Source organism: Lepidothrix coronata, unplaced genomic scaffold, assembly GCF_001604755.1.
Source record: "Lepidothrix coronata isolate B3197 unplaced genomic scaffold, Lepidothrix_coronata-1.0 Scaffold72, whole genome shotgun sequence".
Classification (NCBI taxonomy): domain Eukaryota; kingdom Metazoa; phylum Chordata; class Aves; order Passeriformes; family Pipridae; genus Lepidothrix; species Lepidothrix coronata.
Genome location: NW_016690252.1, coordinates 672,188 through 696,671, shown reverse-complemented (window position 1 = coordinate 696,671; position 24,484 = coordinate 672,188). Strand labels below are relative to the sequence as shown.

General features: G+C 47.8%; 1 protein-coding gene across 1 annotated transcript; it reads right to left on the bottom strand.

Moving 5' to 3' along the window:
• Window positions 1–21: 21 nt before the first annotated feature.
• VCP (valosin containing protein) lies at window positions 22–23,562 on the bottom strand. The gene is made up of 17 exons (XM_017819062.1): window positions 23,409–23,562; window positions 18,417–18,528; window positions 17,867–18,039; window positions 15,930–16,072; window positions 11,331–11,461; window positions 9,495–9,626; window positions 8,989–9,091; window positions 7,124–7,257; window positions 6,780–6,915; window positions 5,655–5,767; window positions 4,868–5,032; window positions 4,641–4,763; window positions 3,344–3,556; window positions 2,332–2,640; window positions 1,306–1,461; window positions 869–1,023; window positions 22–481 (listed from the first exon to the last, which is right to left on the bottom strand). Exons 1-17 carry the CDS (start codon window positions 23,423–23,425, stop codon window positions 376–378), a joined length of 2,421 nt encoding a protein of 806 aa, XP_017674551.1. The 5' UTR covers window positions 23,426–23,562; the 3' UTR covers window positions 22–375.
• Between the last annotated feature and the right edge of the window lie 922 nt (window positions 23,563–24,484).

The window sequence follows — 24,484 nt, the reverse complement described above, 5'->3', positions numbered from 1 at the left end:
AAGGAACTGCTGGGGCCTGGCTAGAGTTTTGTGGGATTTTTATTAATTTTTTTTTATTATTTTTCATGGGGTTTTATTTTTTTAATACAGGCTAGCGTTGTACCCTTTTGCTAAAGCTGCTGATTCTGCCACATAAACTAGAACAGAAATTTCTCAGAAATTAAGTCAGTTCCCCTTCCTTGTTAATTCACTGTCTGCCTCCCAACTGAACACCACTCTGGATTTGTGTTTGCAGAAAACATCCCCTGTACAAAGTCTGACGTGCAGCTACACTGTTCTGACTGAGGAATGAAGAAGCCAAGAGTCCACTGAACATTGGATTTTTCCCTGTACAACGTGGCCTGGTGTGGATTTTGGTCCACCGAGGACAGCGAGTTAACCGTAGAGATCGTCGTCATTGTCTTCGCTGTACACGTTGCCCCCGCTGCCACCTCCCGTGCCTTGGCTTGGACCGGCACCGCCCTGGTTGCCTGAGGGGAACCTGTGTGCAGCAGAGCAGGAGGGGAGAGAAGAGATGCTGTTCAGAAGCCTCCTTGCAGCTCAGCACCATCCCCTCCCTCTGCACCAACCCCTGCTGACGAGTAGGACAGGCAGGAGGAATGGGACGAAGCCTTAGGGCAGGTCAAAGGGCTCACAGCTGCTGGCTGTTGCTTGTGTTACAGGAGAAAGGTTGTTGGACTTGAGGAGCACTAACAGGGCAGCTACAACTGACCTGCAGCACAGCCTACACTCACCACGCTGTGGGGAACAGGAATGTGTGCTGTACACACTGGGGAGAACAGGAACTCCGAGTGGAAAAGGGGATTGCTGCCCAGCACCCATTAGAAAGCTGCCTAGGTGCCACCCGCCCCTCACACCCCACAGGTACCTGAAGCTGCCAAAGCCACGGCTCTGCTGTAGGGTCTGTGCAAACATCTCGTATTTCCTGATGTCATTGTCACTGACAGAGCGGCGAGCAAAGCGCATGGCCTCCTCAAAGTGATCCCTACGGATCTCGGGGACTGGGTCATCCTCCTCCACCTCCTACAGCAGAACAGAGGGACCAGGTGAATCGTGTGCCCGAGGGCCATCCAGAGCCTCCCTCCAGGCACGATGCTCCAATACTACCCCCATGGCAGGGGCTGGAGAGGCAGGCATGAGTCAGGGCTGCAGCAGGTGCCTCCTGTGAGCAAGTGCTGACCATGAGGCCCCTGAGCAGGGTCCTCAACCTCCCGGAAGATGAGAAGGAAGTGTTCCAGCTCCATACTCCGCGCAGGAGCCCGCTCATCCCCGAGGATGCCAGAGGAATACATGAGCCCCACTCACCATGGCAGAGGGGTTGGTCTGCCGCTCACGCTCTCGCCGGATCTCGCTCTCGATGGATTCACGGATGGCCAGTTTGCAGGCACGCTGGCAAATCTCTGTCAGGTCAGCCCCCGAAAAGCCATTGGTCATTTTAGCCAGGAAATCCAGGTCGACATCCTAGTGAAAAACACAAAAGCAAGAGAGGCCTTTCCTTAACACCTCACGTCCTCAGGTGACAGAGAGGTGTCTTCAGATCCGAAGGTGCTGCCTTAACTATGGACAATTTTGGAAAAATCAGCTGATAAGATTCTTGGTTTTGGGAAAACGTAACCACACATGAAAGCAGGCTATGCTCCTCACACCCACCAGGAATCCACGGGGTGGCTGTAAATGCCTCTGCACTTGCAGATTTAGGATATGATTTGCTCAGGTCTCAGCAGGAGGAGTTAAACAAAACACCATCAGACTGGAAATAGAGATGGGGCGCAGGCAGACCAAGACAACTGAGCTCTCCTCCTCCCACTCAGCTGAGAGGGTAGTACAGCAACCTCCTTTGGAACTTTCCTTCCCAACAACACCTAAAAAGGTAAGCTGGGCATGAAAAGGTTTGGGCTCTCACTTCATGCCTGCTTTTCTCTGAATAACTAACTCTCAGCTGCATTATTCTTTCTCCCCAGGCAAGGGACACAGCTCTTGCCTATGGCAGGGTTCAACAACAGCTCACTGCAATGGTTCCTCTTCAATTTCAATTTCCCCACCCTGTGTTCTACAGGATTTTTTTTTTTCAGAGTACCAGAAACTTTTCCATTTCACCATAACAGGCTTTTCTGATCTTGCACCGTGAGCAGAACTCCACTATGTGTGGAGACCTGCTGTGGTTGCACACCAGCACCTAGCTTTGCTGATACCTAGGCTCCGAGCTCAAGCTTCTTCTTCCACCCTACCACATGGATCAGCCTCCAGGCCCCTGTGCTGTCCCCAGCCCGTGAGGAACACGAGCAGCACACAGCAAACCCAAGCCAGACGCAGTCAGGGCACAGATCCTACCTTGGCAACTGGTGATTTCCTCAGGTTGGCCTTAAGAATGGCAACCCGAGACTTCTCATCAGGCAGGGGGATGTAGATGAGCTGATCCAGGCGGCCGGGGCGCAGGATGGCCGGGTCGATGATGTCTGGCCTGTTGGTGGCACCGATGATGAAGACATTTTTCTTGGTGGACATGCCATCCATCTCCGTCAGGATCTGGTTGATGACACGGTCTGCGGCACCGCCGCCATCGCCGATGTTCCCACCTCGGGCCTTGGCGATGGAGTCCAGCTCATCAAAGAACAGCACACAAGGGGCTGCTTGGCGAGCCTGCAGAAAGCAATGGGAGCCATTATTCTCTGCTAATACCTCTCAAAAAGGGGCACGCCGACTCCACACTAAGCCTTCTCTACCATTAACACAGTTCAGAGGAGTACCAGAGCACTGCAGCCACAAGGAGAGCTTGGAAGAGCTGCTTCAGAGTAGTTCCCTGCCACACAAACCCTCCATTAAATTCTCCTGAACAAGCTGAATTTTGCCAAAGTGGGAGAACTGTGAACCAGGCAGAAGAGTACAAACTCCAGTGACTAGAGGGAAAACTGGAGCCATTTTGCTGGAGTAGAACTCTTCCTCCAAGACCTGAGGATGTCAACTGGTTATTCAGGCACGCAAGCAGGTGAGATATATCCAACGGAAGGGGGAAGTCCAATCGTTGTCTTCAGCTACCTAATGCGTAGTTATTGGGAAAGGGAGCTGGATCTTTCTTCACAGTGTGCAGTGAGAGGAGGAGAGACCACAGCCACAAAGAAAATCCCAGTGAGAAATACGGAAAAAAATTGTTCACAATGAAAGCGCTTTAACACCAGCACACAGGCCCAGGAAGGTCAGGGATTCTTCAACCTGCTCTCAGGCCAAGTGGGAAAAACACTGAAGACACGAAAAAAAACCAGGCCAGTAAGACAGATGTGGTGGACACAAAATTCTGAAGGAACCTCAGCACAAACACAGCATGGGGAGTAGAAGAAACACTTACCTTGTCAAAGATCTCGCGCACATTGGCTTCAGACTCGCCAAACCACATGGTGAGCAATTCCGGCCCCTTGATGGAAATGAAGTTTGCCTGGCATTCATTGGCAATGGCTTTGGCCAGCAGCGTCTTACCACAACCAGGTGGCCCATAGAAGAGAACGCCTTTTGATGGGGTCATGCCAAATTTGAGGAACTTGTCTGGGTGCTCCACAGGATACTGAAGGAAAACAAACCAAGAAACCTCTTGTGATGAGCCAGAACAGGCCTCTACCTTGTAAGAACAGAATACTTTGGGTGGGAAGGGACAGTCCAAATCCACTGCCATGAGCAAGAACACCTTTCTCTGATTCAGTTTGGGTTCTCTGCCTACCAGAAACACTACCTGAGATGTCTGTTGAGTTAAACACAAGAAACTGCCTGGTGCCACTGCAGTTTTTAAGTGGACACCGGTCCATTTTTTCAAAAGCACCATGGCTAAGTTGGAAAGCTGCTCTAAATAACCCCTTTACCTCTAGGAACTAAGTACCAGTTCAGGTAGTTTTCCAGCACACTTAACCTCAGTTTCACTCTGCCCTGTAGAAGCAAAAGGGAACAGCTCATTACCTAACCTATTTGCTCTGCTCTCCAGAGACAGGCAAGGTGTCTGATGTGAGCCTTTATCCTCAGCAATGAGGTCAGACACAGACAGGTGATGATTTTAACATCAGAAAATTAGACTGAAAATTTAGATTCTTTTATTCACAGACAGAATGTTTCTACAGTGCCAACTGAAAGCAAGAATGTATCAAACCAAATCATGCCCATACAGTCACCTGGAGCTTCCACAGATCACTCATGACTTTTTGTCCCAGCCTTTCCCTTTGTAGAGGGCTTTGCAATTACTTCTCATCTGTCCCTGTGCTAAGGCTGATGGGGAGCCCTTCAAAGGCTCTCTGCAGGAGCATCTTCATCCACTGCCTGGCAGATAAAGCCACCATGTGAGATGATTCTCAGCAGTGGTCCCACTCCTGGTCTCCACTTAAAAGAAGCAGAACTGTGGCTTTCTGCATGTTGCACAACACCCACCCAAAATGTCACTGTAGACTCAGCTCAGGGAAGCCTGATGCTGCTCCCAGCACCTTCCTCTCCAAGTTCACTAAGATGGAATAGCACGGTATTTATAGTCCATTACAAGCAGATACCATAAAGCCCCTGCATTTACCCTGTTTGCAGCCCAAACAGGAAACTGAAGACATTCTGAATTTTATTATCATAATTATTTTTCAAGCTGGCTAAGCAAAAAATCTTTCATAAAGCCTTACCTGTACAAGCTCCTGGAGTTCTCTCTTTACATCTTCTAGACCACCAATATCTTCCCAGGTAACTTGTGGTACCTCCACCACAGTCTCCCGAAGAGCAGAAGGGTTGCTCTGGCTCAGAGCCCACTGTCAATACAAGAAACAGCATTATATAAATTCTAGCATGTAATGTTTTACTTGCTTCAGAGAAGCAATTGCACCCAGAAGAAAGAGGGGCACTCCTGCATTACCCTGAAGTCATCCATGGTCACAGCCAGCGAGTTCATCACTTCAGCATCGATGGTTTCATCTTCCAAGTCTATGAGATCCATCTTCTTTCTGATAGCCTGAAGAGCAGCTTCTGAGCAAAGAGCAGCCAAGTCAGCACCAACATGGCCATGGGTCTCGTTTGCCACCTGAAAGCAGAGCACTGACTATGACTCACAGGGATACACGCAAGGTCAACACTGGGAGGTGCAGAGCTCTGGATGTAGGACAGCAACACCAGGGCTTTCCTGCGGATCCAAGTGCTACCACATGTTTAACAGGCAAAGACACTGCTGTTCCACTGCCTACCAGAGATCAAAACTGCATCTGGAATTCAGATGGTGTGCAGAAAGATAACCCTGAGAACTGCAGTTCTTCATTCAGGACAGAGATGACAGGCACCATCCAACTTACAGATGGTGTCCAGTTGTACCACAGTGCTCACCCAGCTGTGTGGGAGCTGTTTCGAGCCTGCTGCCCTTTTAAATAGAACACCACAGCAAACAAACCCAGGAGGACAGTGGCAAGGCACTTCCAGATTGGAATGATACATATTTGTTTCACTTAGCCACACCATTCTTTACTAGTGAGCGAGGGCTTTTGGTCACTGGTACACCAGCCAGAAGGAACCCCAGAGGTCATACATTCATTGCAGTTTCACACTGCCCTAATCGAGCAACTACATATATGTGGTCAAGCCTTAACAACTCTCCCACTACAAAACAAGAGCACCAGGAATGAGACAAGCTTTCCTAATAGCACACTACTCACCTGTTCCAGATCCACATCATCAGCCAGTTTCATATTTTTCGTGTGGATCTGCAGGATCTCCAGGCGCCCAGTGGCATCTGGGATACCAATATCCACCTCTCTGTCAAAGCGACCTGGGGAGTACAAACACTTGTTGAGCTTTTGATTCTGCACAGTAGAGGAGCTGAGGTTGCTGCCTTCTCTGACTGAACAATGTGATGACATGCCACAAACAACTTCTGAGACTGCCAGAGCTTTGCATTTCTCTGCAGCAATCTAACAGCACAGTAGCAGAGACAGGTCAGAGGAGAAAGAAAGACTTTAGCCATTTGGGAAGTGAGACTACTGTATTAGCTAGTGTTCAGGATTATATGACACATAGCATTGCTCGTTTAGTAATTTTTTCTAAGTCTCACTTTTAGGAAATTATGCTTCCCCAAACCAAGATACCATGACAAATTTTTGTTTATTTCTACCTTTGTGCCTTTATCACAAGAGGTCACAATTACTGAGAGATTTAATTTTTCAGAACTTTCACGGCAGTACCCAAGCAGTCAAACACATGAAACCAGAGAGGTAGGAAAACAGGGTATCACCACAATATTAACTTAGTTAGGTATGTACACCTGTATTTTTCCCCTAGTCGTGGTTGTGCTTCCAAATGGCTCACTACATATTTAAGAGGCCATTTGCCCCTACACACCTGACAGACTCTACAAAGTGGTCACACACCAGACGTTCATTCCCAATGCACTGTTTTGAACACCTGAATCTCAGAATCTACTGTATTTCTCATTAATAAAAGACAGAGAAATAGATCATTCAGAGCTTTCTGCAGTCTAAGGCATGAACATCCCCTCCGGCATTTACTCCTTAAGCGTGTCCTGAAATAGCTTCACCTAAGAGAGGCTAGCACACTTTTCCACTTCAAAGTATTATTTCTACAAGCTCTCACCTAATGTGGCACAGAAAACGGCACCAAAGGCCGGAAGCCTAGAAATTAATTCCTAGCAAGCAGCTGGAGACAGGGCAGTAGTTTATGTAACACACAGGAAGTGTTAAGCATTAATTTCTGCTCAATCCTCCCGGGGCCCCTGAGGCATGGCCTGCAACAAAGTATGTGACACACAAGAAGAGGTGTGTTACCGAATCTCCTGAGCGCTGGGTCGATGCTGTTGGGTCTGTTGGTGGCTGCCATCACGATCACGTGTGCTCTCTGCTTCAGCCCGTCCATGAGGGTCAGCAGCTGAGACACGATGCGACGTTCCACCTCTCCATGTGTCTGTGCAGAGAGAAAGCCGTGGTTACACCAACAGCTCTACAAGGAGCAGGGGAGCCAGCACTGCGCCAGGGCATGCAGATACAACATGATGGTAACAAACATCAAGAACTGTATAGGATCCTTCTCACTCCCAACCCAACTGCTTTACCCTGTAGTCAAATGCAGAGATTTGTGCCAGCTGCTACCAAAAAGGACATGTTCTCTTTACCTTCTCTCTTTTAGGAGCAATGGCATCCAGTTCATCAATGAAGATGATGGCAGGAGCATTCTTCTCTGCTTCCTCAAAGGCTTTCCTCAGGTTGCTCTCAGACTCACCAGCCAGCTTGCTCATTATCTCGGGACCTAAAAAAATAGCAACATTGTGGCAACGAGAAGAGAGGCAGCTAGCCCCAAAACCATGCAGCTGAATTTTTTTAGTACAACGACCACATGGGACAATCTATATTTCAAGCCAAAGCAAATACTATCAATCAAGTTCACTAAATCTGCAGCTGAAAGGCAAGACCAGCATGCAGAATTACTTTCTATCATTATTTTGGTGTTTTCAGTTTAATCTAAGAGAATGCAGCACTAGTCAATGAGCTACCTTTAGCTGCCTCTTTCCTTACCCTATTTCACACCTGGTGAGCTTCTCTGTAATGTGCCACCACACACAGTTAATGCCAGTCCTAGCTTGCAAGAGAAGCAATCAAATTACATGGTGATGAATTATCAGGGTAGGGAGGGAAAAAGCTCTGTGAAGCCACCTTTAGCTTATATTACACAGATACACATTTACCTTTGTATGATCCTATAAATGAGTTTAAAAATTTAAATCAAACAGACACGAACAAACAAAACCACAATCCCCATCTCCTCTCAAAGGTTAAATAAAAAACAGTGTGCAAGCACATCGACCTCAAAAGGAAAGACAGCATTCCTCTGACATCTACAATTGCTGAACACTAACGAAAGTTTACAGATTTTTGCATCATGCTGATGGGAGTGGCAGTGAACAGAAAGTATGCTTCTAAAGGACCCAAGAAAAAGAAACCTGACCCTCAGGAGCACTAAGGTTCCAAGCCACAGCACCACGGGTGTAGGCAGGTACTCTGAGTGTTTCATTACAGGTAACTCACCAGTTCATACCAGCTCTGCCTACAACACTGCCTGCAGCTCAGGGTTGGGACCAGCAGACAGAGAATGCATCGCTAACTCTGACAATGTTATTTTTATTATGCAATAGATGTACCAGTGTCTGAAGAAACGGCTGGTGCATTAGCATTCAGTGACAGCTTGCACACACTTGAGGAAGTATATGACAAGGGTGACATATGGCTGAAACAGGCCCATCTACATCCACTATCTTGAGATACAAAGCAAGTCACTTCCCTACTGCTGGTCAGTGCTGTGCTGTGTTACATTCTCCTTTGCTGTTGTTGTCACGGGCCTACAAGACTGAAATCAGAGAAGAAAAGCTGCACTTCTTCAGTAAAAATGTTCAGTTATTCCAGCACTGACTAAAATAGGACAGAAAAGCAGTGCAGAAAATCCAGAATTTGGCCCTTACTAGATATCAACCAGCAGCCACCTCAGCTGCTACAGGGGAGTTATCAATAGGAGTTCTGTCACTTGTAGCAACATCCCAAGGAATTCATTATAGCTTTCTGGAAAGTTCCTTCCAATTAATTTTACATGAAACAAAACAGGTCTTATTGGTCTTACTTGAGGGGAAAGAAAGCCACAGCCACAGCAGCTTCTTTTCTGAATGGAACATGATGGGAGCAACAGAAACCTTGCCAGCTCTGCCCTCACCAACATAAACGAACAGACAGACAGACTCCAAATTCCTGTGTCACACTGCAATCTTCCAAGCATCCTGCTACAGCACAGTCAAGCTTCAGGGAAGTGCCACTACAGATGCTTCCACACAAACAGCCTTCAAGTGTCCCCAGAGGCCCACTTGAAAGAGGTAAGGAAGGATGTCAGGGAGACAATGTGGCTCTAAGCATGCCCTATTAACATCATTCTGTACCATAAGATGAATGAATGAGCACACAGCAGATCTCGGGCCAAAGCAGCCACAAAACTTACCGTTGATCAGGAAGAAGAAAGCCCCCGTTTCGTTGGCAACTGCTCGGGCAATCAGTGTTTTACCAGTGCCAGGAGGACCATACAGCAGGATCCCACGTGGAGGCTGAGGACAAAGGCCAGAGGCTTAGGTGGTGAGTATCTGAATGCTTAAGTAGCTTCACAGTGAAACTGTAAGCATTTGATAAAGCCAGTCTGAAATTGTGATGCAAACTCATGCAACAGCTGCTATCGCAGCATTGCTATCAACACCCTTATACTTCGCATAACACACAACAAAAAACCTTGCCAGTAACTGGCAGCTCTGACTCAAAGCATCACTCCCTTTACAATATGCCAGCGCTTCAGTCTGTGTCCAGAACAAGTAAGTAAATACTCTTCTAACACCAGCATTAAAACAGGGGGAAAAAAAAAAAGCCAACACAGATTACTTATTCCCCTCCCCAATGCCTCCTAAACCCTCATCCTGGAGAGATCCACTCATCCAGCTGGTGCACACAGGGACGTACCTTCACTCCTATGGCCTTGAAGAGAGCAGGGTGTCGGAGGGGCAGCTCCACCATCTCTTTGATCTGAGCCAGCTGCTTCCGGCAGCCACCGATGTCGTCGTAGCCCACTTCATTCAGCGACTCCTCTTCATCCTACCCAGAAGGAAACACATTAAACATTTCAGTGAAAACAATAGTTCAACAACCCCTCCCAGTCTACAGAAGCCAAGAATACGGATTTTCGCTTGTAGATATTTCTTGCCTGACTTGAGATTCTCACTTTCAAGTCTTCCTGGTGTCTTCTACCATTGTTTCTTAGCTCTGTCTTCCCAGACATACAAAGGGAATTGCCTGCCCGTACTCAGACTTCACTGAAGCCCACCTTCTGGAATGACAGCCTCTGCTGCCAGGTTCCCTACAGACTCTAGCACAAAACAAGCTCTGTGACCCTTTGATGGGGCTAACAGAAGTAATAAGAGACAACATCAGTATAAAATATACTTTCTCCTTAAATAGTAAGTGCTATGTCTAACTACCTGACATGGTCTGTCTGACACACAGTTCACAGATGCAGCATTGTCTTTTGGGACTGACTCCAATCAGCACAGAATGTTAGATCCAGACATATGGGTAAGATCAACTGTAACCAATCCTTTCTTCACAGCATCCATTCATTCAGCTGTCCAAACCTACAGTGGTCTCAGTTATCTGTAACATTAGGCCACACCAAAATAATAAAATAACAGTCTAGAATCTCAGAGGGGCTCAGTCCAAGCCCCACTTACTTCAAGCAGGGCTGGACCTATCAAGCACTGAAGGCCTCCAGGTTTGGAGATTCCTGCCTGCTCTGGGCCCTGCTCCAGGGCTGGGGAAAACATTTTTCCTAGTATCTACTGGCAATTTCCCTTGGTCCGGCTTATGCCAGTGCCTCTGGTCCTGTCCCTGGGTACAGCACTCAGAAGAACCTGGTCATCTATCTCTTCCCACCAGGCAGTTGTCAGGAAGCCTGCCCTTTAGCCTTCCCTTATCCAGTCTGCATCATTCCATGACCCCAGTCCCTCCTCTGACCTCCAGCTCATCATTCTGGTTGCCTTGGCTGAACTTGCTCCTATCTGTCACTGCTGTGTCCTGAAGGGCCCAAATTGGATCCATGGGGTGCCCAGATGCAGCCTCGCAAGTGCCACAGAGATGAAGACAGCTAAACACAAACCAGCACTCACTCTATTTTCAAGCAGAAAAAAGGCACGTATTCTATGAATTATGCATCTAACGTAGCTCATTTCCTACTCTTAAACAGTAAGGTGACCAAGACCTGTCAGACAGGCCCTTCAGGCTGCCTTAAGGTTGCAACACTCAAGGCTAGACACCTAAAGGGACCGGGGAAACATGTTTTGTGTTTTAAAGTCAATCATTTTGGGATTTCAAATTTCTCATTCAAAAAGTACCCATTGCTTTCTTTTCACTTGGCATGAAATTTAGCAACATTATAAGCTCTCCCTGCTATGGATCAAGGGAACACTGGAATTAAAAGAAGTACCTAAGCTTGAGGTATCCAGATACCTCCAGCATGAGGTATCTGGAAGCAGATGCAAAAGAGCTGCTGCCAAAGCATGCTTCTCATCAGCAACCCTACACCCTGGTGCCTTCAGCATATGAAGAAGGACAATGGAAGTACATTTCTCTGACTACCTTCTGCAGCAGTTTATCTCCTGAAAACAGAGTTTCTAACCATTATGTTCAATATAGAAAATGGCAAAACAGGAACTCCAAACACTGCTGCCCTCAAACACTGCCATGGAAACAGACTTTGGACAGAGGAGATTCAGCAGGAGAACCACATGGCAGGATTCTGCTCACCTCTCGTTTGATGGGCTCTCCTTCACAATGGATCACTGTGTCTGGAGCCACTATGCAGTAAGGGCTTGGATCTGTCTCCACCACTTTGAACTCCACTGCACGCATCCCTCCACGCACCAAGAAGATGTCACCTGTAAAATCCCACACATCAGTGGCCTCCTGCAACCCACATCTCCAAAATGTTGACCCCTGTACCATCAGCAGCCCCAGAGTTCAAGGAAAGGGGTTACACAAGCAGACACTGCTAGCATTTGTAACACTGCTCTGTGTGTTAAACTCCAGATCTGCACCTACTGTGACCGCTCCAGCACTGCTTAAGTTCTCAAATTTCATCCAGTACGAAACAGCAAACAATAGAAGAGAACACCCAGCCCAAATACAAAACACAAAGGCAAGGAATCACATTTCTTTTCCATTCAGTTTCAATTTAAAATTTCTAGGACAGGCAGAAAGCCCTAACTTAATAAAAATTCATTCTGAATTTATTATAACTAGTTGCTACTAGTTATAACTGTTTGTATACAGAAACAGAATAATAAATAACACTATGACTCCTGGCTAAACTGGGCTACAGACCCTGGATAACTTCAGCTTGTGTCTGTAGTGTATTCAGACCTATTTACAGCAGAAGTGCTACGAACACAACCCCAAAAGTGCATTTGGTTCTCTCCACACCCTCCCAGTTATTACTTAAATTACTCTGAAGAAGGGAAATTAGTCAGGGTGCAAACTGGTATACTTGTTTTGGTTTCAGCTGCCATAGAAGTAATTTTCTTCTTAGTAACTGGTAAATACAGTGCTGTTGTGGCAATGGATTTGCCATATGCAGGATGGAAAAACTCCTGTCAGAGATGGATTGGTGAGGAAAACAGCTCAAACATTATGGAGACAGAAGTTTTTACTGTGGTTTAAACATGCTTCAAAATGGCTTTTTGTATTTTCTGCAGTGTCACTGTCTCCTTCTTCCCGACACCCCCTGTGAAGCTATTGTCTCACACAAGGTGTTCTGGAAAGGTGTCCTGAGGTGTTTCCCATTGGACCTTGTTAACCCCATCCTGTGATTGGGTGTTCCTGTAAGCCCCTTGGGACTTCTAATTGGTTACTCTGTGAATCCTCCTAAACCCTATAAATGTAACATCCCCAATAGTAAACTCTCTCATGCCTCTCTGTATCTCTGTGTGCTGTCTCTGTACCAGCCATGGGACCACGTGGGTGCTGGGGGGAGGGAAGGGCACCTCTCCCCTCCAGGCTCGGGTCCTGAAAAACCCTGTCGCTGGAGTTCCCTCTCCCCATCCCTCAAGACGTCAGAATGGTTCATCAGATGGAGATGGAACTAGAACTGGGCTCCCCCACGCTGTGGGTGGGGAAAGGGATCCAGAACTGGTGCCACCATGTGAGGAAACGAATTTTACTGAACTCTTCTATGAAGATAGGTGGATTCCTAAAGCGCAGATGCGATTTCTGCGTTCCCCGGCGCCCCGAAGTTTAAGCGGTTCGGAGTGTTAAGCAGACTGCAACTGTTTGAACACTTCATCAGTCCTCCTGAGGAAGGTAGGAAGCAAACTTCGGCATACTCCCTAAACCTCTCCCCCTGTAAACCTGTAACTACAAGAAGTGTGCATGCCTCTTTAAGAGAGAAAAAGAAAGCTTAAAGAACATATTTAATTCCATCTGCAAATCATCTAATAAGACTGCTTTGCTAACTTAAAAGATACAACCATTTGGACTCTAATGAAACTAAATTAACAGCAATAAGTAGTTTGTTTGGTTCAGCAGTAAATTGGAAGTTTGTGTAAGTGAAAAACTTGTTTATGAATACATCAATAAAAACCTTTTTAAATTCTGTCTTATAGGGACACCCTATAAGACACTATGAGAATGAAAGACATATTCATCTTTAAAGAATAAAAAGGGTTGGGATGTAGCAGTAAATCTGATGAGAAACTTGTTTAAACATGTCTTAAAATGGCCTTTTGTGGTCTCTTTGCAAACACGTGTTTCTTCTTCCCAACACCCCCCACGACAACTGTTATCTCCCATGCAGGAATGTCCTGGTAAAGGTGTCCTGAGATGTTTCTCATTGGTCCCTTGTTAACCCCTCTTTCTATTGGTTGTTGACCCTTTACCTGATGGTTTTTTCTGTGTGACCCTGACCTTGTGATTGGTCCCCTTTTGACCCTCCTAAAAGCCTTATAAACCCCAACCCCACAATAAACTTTCTCTTTCGTCCGTCCCTCCCTGATGGTCAGTGTGTGTCTGTGTCCCATGCTCTGGCGAGGACCAAGTGCACAAGAAACTGGGAGCAAGCATGGCCAGGAGAGCTGAAGCGAACTGCCCAAAGGGATATTCCACACCACAGAATGCCATGCCCAGTATATAAACTGGGGGGATTTCACTGGGGAACTCCAAGCACTGCTGGGGGATGGGATGGGCGTCAGTCAGCAGGTGGTCAGCAATTGTGTTGTGTAACACTTGCCTTTCTTGGGTTTCATCACTACCCTTTTCCAATACAATTACTACTATAATCTTCATTATTGTTACATTTTACTTTGCTTCAATTATTAAACTGTTCTTATCCTATGAATTTTTACTTTTTTCCTGATCTCCTCCCCATCCAGTGGCTGGGTGGGGAATGAGTGAGTGGCTGTGTGATACTTATTTGCCTGCTGGGGTCAAAGGAAAACATTCCTTTCTTGCACCCAACAGGAACACAAAGGGTTGAGACAAGGATAGATCCCAGCAGGCACTCATTGTATCAGTAGCTGGTGACAATGTAGATTTGCACCTGTTCTCAGGGTGTATTTTTTAATACTTTATTGTACCTGTTCCCTGGGGTGATATTTATGGTCCTTGGGGCCTGGGCAAAGGTTATCATCGGGTTGTTCTTCGTAGTAGTGCCTTATGATACAATGGAATTGCTGGTAGGGAAGCAAATCTGGTACCTGCACTGAGCACCGCTTCTCCTTGAGTTCTTCGGGAGCCATCCACTGGGAACTACTGGTAATTGCACCTTTGCTACACCTCCTCCCTCCCTCCCTCCCGATGTCTTCCTTCTCCTTCGGGCTGACTAAAGTAGCAGTTGAGAATTTGAAAGATTTTTAATATCCTTTCAAAACACCTGAAACCAAGCTGGTCCTTATCACTGAATCATGGAATATCCTGAGTTGGAAGGGATGCACAGGGATCATCATGTCCAACCTCTGGCCCTGCACAGGACAGCCCCAGGAGTCACACCATGTGCCTGAGAGCATTGTCCAAACACTTCTGGCTTCTGGAATTCTGTCACGGTTGGTGCTGTGAACCAGCATGTTGCAGAATGTGCTTCAGGTCTTGTTTAAGGTTAACAGTATTTAAAACATCAGCCAGAGATGTGTTCATAGCATGGATAGTTATGAGTGGCAGGGTGTGTGGAATAGTACGCGAAAGCAACTAAGACAGTGGTTACCTCCAACATTTTGGTATCTCAATCCTGAATAAGTGTACAGTCCTAAAAACTAGCAAAATATCTGGAAAAAGGTGTGCTGTCATGCTGGCAGTTTGAGAGAGACTCAGATCACTGCAGTGTGCTGGGACCTGGCCCAGGACCATGGAACCTTGTTCAACACTATTCCACACCCTCAGAGGAAAAGAAGGTCTTTGGATCTGACAAACCATCAGGCACTGAGGCTACTCCAGCCCCAGAGACACGGCACTGAGAGGGTGCCTCACATTCCCAATCGTGCACCAGCCTCTGGAAAATCAAATGATTCAGTGGACTGTTCAGGACTACACCAAGCACAAAGGGTGGTAGGACCATCAAACACGTATACACATTTAGCAAAAGCCACCTGGTGACTGGCCCTGCCCAACCAACGCTTCTGTGTACTGTAGAAGGGGATAAAGTTCCTGTAGTTCACATAAAAAATAGGATGGGGAAAACAGTCTTGGTTACTCCTGCCTCAGACAAAGGCAAGCCCATCCGTGGTTCTGCTCTTCCTCAAGGACCTGGGTGCACCTGGTGGGTGATGTGGGAGGCTGGGGAAGTACAATGTATGGCTCAAGGTGATTTGATTTTGGGTGAGAGTAGGAAATTAACTAAATTGTATTATGTTAATTGCTATATAATACTACATATTATAAATTCTATGGCAGCTATATGCACATCACTGCCTTGCAGTAGCCATCTCCACCACTCCACATTTGAGGATCTGAACCCGATTCCCCCTCTGATTACCATATTAATTGAGGATGAACTTTGAGAAAACCAGGTAAGCACTACACACACCCAAACAACTCATTAATATGCAGGCAACTCCCCAATTCCATCAAAAGGTAGCAACTTAGTTTCATGAAATTTTCTCCCAGTCCCACTTGAGCCTTTTCTGATGATCTCTCATTTTAGACAGGTAAAAAAAGCAGAGCTATCAAACTGCTCTGCCAGCCAGCAGCAGCAATAGCTCCTTCTGAAGATTAGGGAAAATTTAAATCAACACCAACAAATCTCACTCTACAGATGTCGGTCTAATCTGACCTGTGCAAGCTTCTAGAAATTCTCTGTATTCAGTCTTAGGACTAGCTCACAGTTGCTGCCATGAGGACTTCAATGACAGGCATTATTACCTTTCCTGATGGGTCTGTAGGCTTCCAGGAAGTAGGGCTTGAGATAGACCTCAAACAGATTCCCCGTGATCCCCTCTACTGTGTCATCAATTGGCAGCACGTGGATACGTTTGCCATATTTCACATCTGGGCAGGGCTGGATGCTGCAACGGAAGAAAATGCCAGTTAGCCACATCATGCTGGACTTACACCTGAGTCTGGAGAAGGCAGTGATGCCCCGTTCCAGGAAAGTACATCCAAAGACCACACCAAGTCCCGGTGAGACCTCCCACCTGCATAAGAACATTTCAATGCTGAAAACGCAAAAATCATACCACCAAGGGCTAGTCTTCACAGCACACACTTGCCTTCACTCCTCTTAGCCCTGTCCAAGACCACTGGGGAGTTTCATACTTTCTTCCTATCCTTCTGCTCTCCCGCAGCCCCAGTCACTGTCCCCAAGGCATATTCACACATTACTAATGCAGCCTAAAGACCTGCAATAGTCACAAGTCACAAGAACCAGTCGCATGGGAAAGTGAGCTGGGGAAAACTCTTTGTTCCTTCTCTCTCTCACTTACTACAGAGACCAGGGTTCTTGTTGCTGACAAACCTGATTTCTGAGCAAAGGCTCTCACAGGATCAACCAGGGGTAAACACCTTTGCAGCCAGGTGTCTGTCAATCCCACTTTGTGGGGGCTGACAATTAGGTTAAAGGTTGGAGGCCCTTTCCCCCTTTTAAAATACATGTTACAGTTACTACTGTGACGTAAAACAGCCTACTGTAGCCACAGCTCAGAGTATCAAGCAATGGCAGAAAGCTCAGACTGGCTTTGCCAGCTAAGAGAAGCCTGTGTGGAACTGTAGCTAAACACACAGCTTTTCATATGTGACTTTTGTCACATATCCCAACAGATTCTTTTACCACATGCCTTACAGAGAGGACATAGCAAAAGGGTGAAGGAAAAGACATACTATCCCAGAAGGAAAACTGTTGACAGATCACAATCAGGAAGCGATTAGCACGAATCTGGATCTTGGCAGAAACGAGGGCACAGTAAGCAGTTAAAGACTGGCAAAAAAAACTTTGAGGGTGAGAGATTTGAAAATTCCTTCACCTCACAACGAGTCAAGACAATTGTTAACACATTTGGGAGGCTGAGAACCACTACAGACACAGTGCCGACAGAGGAGAGCACAGGCTGTCACACTAGAAGAGACTCCAACAGTAACCTCACATCAGTTTAAAGTAAGGATTCACCTCTATTTTAAATCCACAGACAGGCACAAAGCACCGCTGTGTCCCAACTACACTGGTGTTTAAAAACTACATTTTTTAGTGGTAGAGAGATAGGTGGAACGGCCTCATTTCTCTCATCTGTGAAGTCTGTATGAAAAATATTTTGCATTTAAAGATTATTCCAGACACCACCTCAGAAAGTCTAGTGTCAGAAACCAGGCTCCAACTTGCCCAGAAAATGCAGAATATTCCATACTGGGACAGTGCTCAGGAGGAGGAGCTGTTAGCCCTCTCATATTTAAGACTGCATACTACCATTTTTATGTTTGGGAAATGCTCACATGCTCCCTTTCTCCCCTCTCCCATCACAGAATGGAACCTGTCTCCCGTAAGCCGAGACCCATACTTCAAAGCTTTCCTACTACTTTTAAGGTCCCTTCCAACCCAAATCATCCTGTGATTCTGCTTTCTGTAAGTGTTGTGCAACAAAATCCCCGCAATGTTTTTTAAGCGTTCCTAATTTTAAAATTCTTTTTACAACAGAAACTGGAATATAAGCATTCTTGGGGGATTTTTAATCCTGCTATTTGACTGTTTCATTCTTTTTGCCATTTATCTCTAGCAAGTTTTAACTTCTTTTCGCCATAGGGCAGCTCGGATACTACGAGATCAACTACCGTGTTGCTAATTCCTTCCACAGGTAACATTGTGTCCTCACCTGATCACATCACCCAGGCGCACCCTCAGGTTGTTGCGAACAACCCTGTTCATGCGAATCTTCTCATCTGAGCAGGTATCATCTGACAGAACAATGCAGACTGCTTCTCTCCTCTTCTTCCCTTTTAGCAGGACAGTGTCTCCTCTGAACAGCTGCAGTTCATCCATTTTTGCCTGTAAACAGCGAGAGCGTTAGAACAAGCTTTTGACAAAACAGGAATTCAAGCATTTGAAGGACAGTTACTTGACTTCGGAAAATGCACCTTGGAAGTGATATACTGAATCCACAAGCACAGAGGCTCCCACTATGCTGGTGTAGAACTAATCCCGAAGCCAAAGTAAGGGCACAAGCCCAACTGAATCCCACAAATCGAGACTCAAAAAACATTTTATCACTGAAGAGAAACAAGACAACCCTCCCTCCCTTGTGATAGCTGTAGCTTCTGACACAAACACTTGTAATCATGTTGCAAAGTTATATTTCAAGTTAACAGACAGCAACGGCTTGCAAAATCACCAGATTAAATGCTTTGCCTCTACAGATGACGCACCTGGGACAGTGACACAACACTGTTGTCTTCGTTGATGGCTTCATCAACAATTAACCGATTGGGCCTGTTCTTCTGCTTCAGAATAGCAGTCGATAAGTCATCCGCTTTAGAGCTGGGAGAGAGAACACAACCCATGAGGCTCAGTGACACTGGTCCTGTCCAGCCACCCCCATTTCCTATAAGTTTCTTTGTTGTCTTGTCTTTTAGAAATTACACTTGTTTGTAGGACAAAAAGGAACATTTTTTTTACCAGGGGCCAGCTGCGGGAGTTCAAAGGACAATGTTTTCCGTCAGTAAATATAACGACGAGCCTCAAATGGAAATAGCTATGAAGCTACCTATGAAAAGAAGTGGCCAGTGAGATGTTGCTGACTGTAAGATGTACTGCCTCAAAGAATTACTCAGACTCATCTGAAATCACATGTAAACACTGCCAACAAAACAAAAATTGAAGTCTATTTGGTGTGAAATCCCAGATAAATAGGGGAATTAAAGGACAATGATGCAGCTCTCCTGATAGGAAGAGCTGTAAGAGGTTAGCTTGCTGAGGCTTATTAGTTAAACCTAGCAAGTTAATATAAATATTCAAGTGCTCATAGAAGATGATTCTGGGTCTTTTTTTAGGATATAAGCACCTTTCCATAATACCTTCACAGGAGTCACTGCAGCTCTAGCCTATGACACCACAAAAAATACGAGAGATAATTCATTCACCTTGATAAAACAGGGCAAGCAAAACACCGAGGAAAGGGAAGAAAGGCAGGTTATTAACTGTTTTCCTTCAAAATCTAATACAGCGAATAATTCACTCTAGGAAAGAAGAGGAATTTGAACCAAGTGATTTCGGAGGAGCTCTTGGAAGTTGTACATTAGCCAGACCCAACAAGGGTGGACTGCTGTGTCTTCCCCCGGTGGGGGAGAACCTGGCTACGTTCTCCAAGTATTCCAGATGTGCCAGTGTCAGAATGGAAAACTTTGCACAGTTTGACTTGATTGTGACAAAGAAAACAAAGTCTCCCTTTGCCCTAAGCAAGCAGCAAGCACTGGCAAAGAGCAGGGAGCTTTGTGGGCAACGGTGAGAGTCATACACTTTGGCTCCCTTTCGCTCTTTTAGGGATAGAATGACCAGAAAAAAACCCCAAACTTTGAGTGGAAATGGCAGCTGGGCATCATTTGGCATGTTCACTGCATTTTTAGAAGTCCATCAGAGAGGGGTGACATACCTATGGTGTGATGTTACCCCTGCTCCTCAACACAGAGGCTTTTCCAAGACAGGCTACATGGTCTTGGCTCCTTCCCCCAGCACATAAAAGGGGAAACAATACTGAGCAAGCCTGTGGGGGCAGCCAGCCTGTTTCCAAGAGGCTCTCAAGCTTCCCGTAAATCTGAGCAGCACAGGAAACATGTTGCAAATGACAGGCAACATTATTTTAAGTGAACAAAAGGGGAAGTTGCAAAACATATCTTTCCTGGATTGCCACTACTGGGAAAGTTACCTTTTTGCCCCTCTTCATTGCAGACTGAAGGAGGGAAGATACTATAGATCTAGTCTCTGAACAAAAAAAGGACACGAGAAAGGCTGCCGGATACATCCTGGAAGGAGCTTATGAATTCCATCTTCAATCTAAAATGTGGTCTGGTTAGAGTCCTAAAAAGTCTGGGATTTCCAGGAAAACCAAAAGAGCAGTAAGGAAACTGAATACATTTTCAGGCCAGGTTGTGGTTAAACAGTGCATAAAACCAACAGCCTACTTTTAAGGACCTTGCCTCAGCATTAGCTCCTGGCCACTGGAAACTAATTTAGCAGGAAGATTTAAAAATTTGAGGTAAGGGACACCAGGGAGACACAATACTCCTATTTGGCTTGTTCCAAGTGTGAATGTAACTCATACCCCCCTGACCACGAAATGTGGATCCAAAGGCCTTTTGATAAGAAACCGCTGCCAGATTCCAGCTACGTGAGCTGTCACTGGAACCGGGTGGCTGTCCCTGGGGACACAGGGACTGCCACAAAGCCTGGAAAACAGCCTGGGACATAAGATCAAAAATAAATTGTAAAGGGACCAGGTAGCAAGTGGAAGCTTTTCAACCAAAACTGTCCACAAACCAAAAGCTGTAGGAAACTGGAAAGAAAGTTAGGACATCTCCCAACACGCGGCAGTGATGAAGAACATGGCAAGAGTCCACTTGGTTCTGCTGAATGTGAGAAAAAAGTTTTGGTACGGAAGAACTGGACCTACAGTTCCCTAAGAAGGGAGGGCTGGATCAATGTCAAGTGCACTTAAGAGCGATCGAAAAGCTTGGAGGCATTAAAAATGGAATAAAAGTCTCCAAGAAACAGCATGGAGGCATTCAAATGCGCGGGGTCAGTTTCAGTGCTCTGACCCGACAGTTCTGCAGAGATAAAAACAAAAGTTCTACAAAATTACAAGTCAGGTAGGCATGATGTTATTTCTCCTGGAGATAAGGGTAAGCACTTGGACAGACAAGCACTCCCCATCTTCCATCAGTAATTTACAGTGTTGTTACCATCAGCATTTACCCTTGTTGTATCTCTCTGGGGGTTCCTCCTGCTATAGCTGAAATGACAGGGCCAAACAGATCTGTGCACCTCAGCCACACTCAGACAAACCCTGACATTTGTGGGAAGGGCAGCATGAACAGAAAATACCAATCGGGAAACCCTAAGGCATGGGTTGGGGCTCTCTCCTGCCAATTTTCCTACTCCTGCTGGCAAGCTTCAGCAAAGGGTAGGGACAGACAGCTAACCTAGGTAATATTTACAGTTCCAGAGAGAGCCTAGTGCAAACCCTCCAAATCATCTCCCTGACTCACTCCTTTTGTCAGCTCCCTCACACACCTTCCCTCTCAGTCCTTTCTTTCCCTGACTCAACAAAGAGACAAACTGAACACAAACTGCAGCTTTAGAGCTGTTTTGGAATTGAAAGGAAATTCAAGCTGCCCCTTGACAGAGGCCAGAAGAGAGGACACAGTGCTCAGCACAGTGAATGGCCCAGCTTGTACACAAAGTGCAAGACATCCATAAAACTGAAGCAAATATGTATTAGCGCTAAAGGCCAACCACAGTGGGTTCCCTGTTCACATCCTCAGCCCGCTTTCCTCCCTCAGTAAAGCAGTTCAACAGACCCATTTGACACAGGGAAGGAGCAGAGGGATTTTCTACAACTTAGAGAATCACAGACTATCCTGAGCCAGAAGGGACCCACAAGAATCATCGAGCACAACCCTTGGCCCTGCACAGGACTCCCCCAAGAGTCACATCACATGCCCGACAGTATCATCCAAACACTTCTTGAACTCTGCCAGGCTTGGTGCTGTGACCACTGTCCTGGGGAGCCTGTTCCAGTGCTCAACCACCCGCTAGGTGAAGAATCTTTTCCTAATACCCAACCTAAACCTCTCCTGACACAACTTCACGGACTCACATCACTCCACAGTTTCTCTCTGTGTCAGAGCTCCCCTCATTCAGCACATAACACCCAGAGGCATCACAGGGGAGGGTATGAAGAGTCAGAGCAGAAGGTAACTACCAATCAGTGATCCTCCTGAAAACAACAACCAACCTCAAAAGCCCTGCTTAAAGTAAGGAAACAAGCTGTTCCTGTAAGTCCGTGCTAAAAATAAGCAAAAAGTCACTGTCTCAGAATGATTCCAGCTGCGGAAACAAAAGTGAAAACTGCCATGCCCTCTGCGTGCTGGCCTGGCTTTTTATAACCACCCTTATGAAATCACTTCCCAGATAGGAGAGTGTTTCTTACCACGAGCAGTTTCTTACCACCCTGAACATCTGAATTACAGACTAAACTGCCTTTCCCAGGCAGGTTTTCAAGAACAAAAAAAATTCATAAATACAGTTTTGTCCACAAGCAAGGTGCCTGAGGTATGTGGTGACTGCAGTCACTTACTGAAACGAGACAACCACGGGGTGAGTTCAAACTCGTGCTGGAGACGCCAAGTTTTCAACACTGCTTCAGACAGGCTGGCACAGGAAAACAGGAATCCCTTCAGAACCCACACTCCCTGAGCTTTTGGAATGCTTACTTGCCGTGCTAAGGCTCGGCTCAGCAAGATGGCTGCCAGCAGCAGGGACAAAAAATGGCATCTAAAAAGTAACCCCGTCCCAGCTGCAAAGTAACTTTTGCTGGTTCCTACTCGGGCGAGAAGAAGTTTGCTAACGTAGCAATCCCCTTTTAAAGACACTGTTCACCCTGCTCGGCTGCTCAGCAGGGCTCTGGGAATGTCACTTCCACCATGGCCACAGAATGCCTGGTACACCTCGCTGAAACTGACCCGGCAGGACCAAGCAGGTCCGGATTCCAGGAGTGCCAAAAGGAAAGGAAAACACACGCAAAAGGACACGAAAGGGACCGAAAGCGCCTCTGGCAAGGCCAAAAAGTCACTTCGAGTATCCCTGCTTTGGGGAAAATTTATCTTTCGGTTCTATTTTACTCCTCTCGAGGGGCACGTGGGCTGCGAGCAGGGGCTGTTACTCATTTCTGAGGAGAGCAGAAGACGATTCTCAGCCTGGAACTCAGCAGAGCCATGAAGAGCGAGGCCGGACACCCGAGAGGAAAACACCGCCGATCGCCTCGGCCATGCCCGGCACAACATGTCGGCGTCGGCCAGCGCCAAGGCCCTCGCCAGCCCCGGCCCGGGGGCCGCGGCGAGCCCGCGGTGCCCGGGACGAGGCCGGGAAACAAAGCCCTCCGCGGTGCGGGGCCCGGCGGCCCCGGGCCCGGGCAAGGCCCTGCGGGAGGCCCGGCCTGGCCTCGCCCCCCCGCCATGACTCGACACTTCCCGGCGCGGCCCGGCCGTGGCGGTGCGGGCGGCGGGGGGCGGCCCAGCCCCGTCCTGGCGCCGCCGCCGCCCGCCTGGGGCCCGCGGGTCGCACCGGGAGAGGCGGGCGGGCCGCGCCGGGCCCAGGCCGCGGCAGGGCCTAGCCCGCGGGGAGGCGGCGAGGGCCGCACTTACTCGGATCCCGAGGCCATGGCGCTGCGGGGAAGGGGGCGAGGGGCGGCGGGCGGCGGGTCCGCGGGGCGGGCGGGGGGTCCGGAGGGTCGCGGGGGTCGCAGGCGGTGGACGGCGGGTCTGGGGCGTCCGCGCTGGCTGAGCCTGAGCGCCGACTCATCGGCGGCGGGAGTCCCGCCCACGCCGCCTGCCCTGCCTAGCAACAGCCTGCGCCGGCCAATCGGAAATTCCGCCCGGCCACTGCCCCGGCCAATGAGTGGTGGGGAAAGAAAAAAGGGTGAGCGCTCCGCCTTCGCCCCGCCCCCTACGAGCCCTCTGGCCAATCGCCGCGAGCCAGGCGCCGCTCCTCGCAGCCAATCGAAGCGCGGCGTTCAGCTGAATGACAGTGCCCGGGCGGCCAAAGGCAAAGAGCCACCGACGGGAACATGCGGGCAGGAAGTCCCGCCCCCGCGACCGCCCGCGCCCCGCGATTGGGCGGTGCCCCAGGGAAGGGCCAATGAGGAGGGGCGGGGCACGCACGCGGAGCCATTCCCGCCACCCGGGCCTCCCGCGTCCTTCCCGTGGGATCGTGGAATGCCCTGGGATGGGAGGGACCCTGAAGATCATCTGGTTCCAACCGCCTGCCGTAAGCAGGGACACCTTCCACCAGATCCAGTTGCTCAGAACCCCATCCAGTCTGGCCTTGAACACTGCGAGGGATGGGGCAGCCACAGCTTCCCTGGGCAACCTGTACCTGGGGGAAACCACCCTCACAGGGAAGAATTTATTCCCAAAACCTCATCTAACCCTGCCCTCTGTCACTTTAAAGCAGTTACCCCCCCCCATCCTGTCACTCCATGTCTCTTTCAAAAGTCCCTCTCCAGATCTCTTGCAGCCCCTTGAGGGTATGGAAAGTCTCCCTGGAGCTTTCTCCAGGCTGAACAATCCAAACTGTCCCAGCCTTTCCTCGTAGGAGAGGTGATCCATCCCTTTGATCATCTTGGTGTCCCTCTTCTGGACTCACTCCAACAGGTCTGTGTCCTATCCTGTGCTAGGGACCCCAGAGCTGGATGCAGTGCTCCAGGTGGGTGTCACCAGAG

What these genes read in the sequence shown, in the direction of transcription:
- VCP (XM_017819062.1), bottom strand. An exon ending in TCAAGGCCATAGGAGTGAAG is followed by an intron (nt 9,092 to 9,494) that starts GTACGTCCCTGT and finishes CTTTGTCCTCAG; the next exon opens with CCTCCACGTGGGATCCTGCT. An exon ending in TGCGCGAGATCTTTGACAAG is followed by an intron (nt 2,641 to 3,343) that starts GTAAGTGTTTCT and finishes TGCTTTCTGCAG; the next exon opens with GCTCGCCAAGCAGCCCCTTG.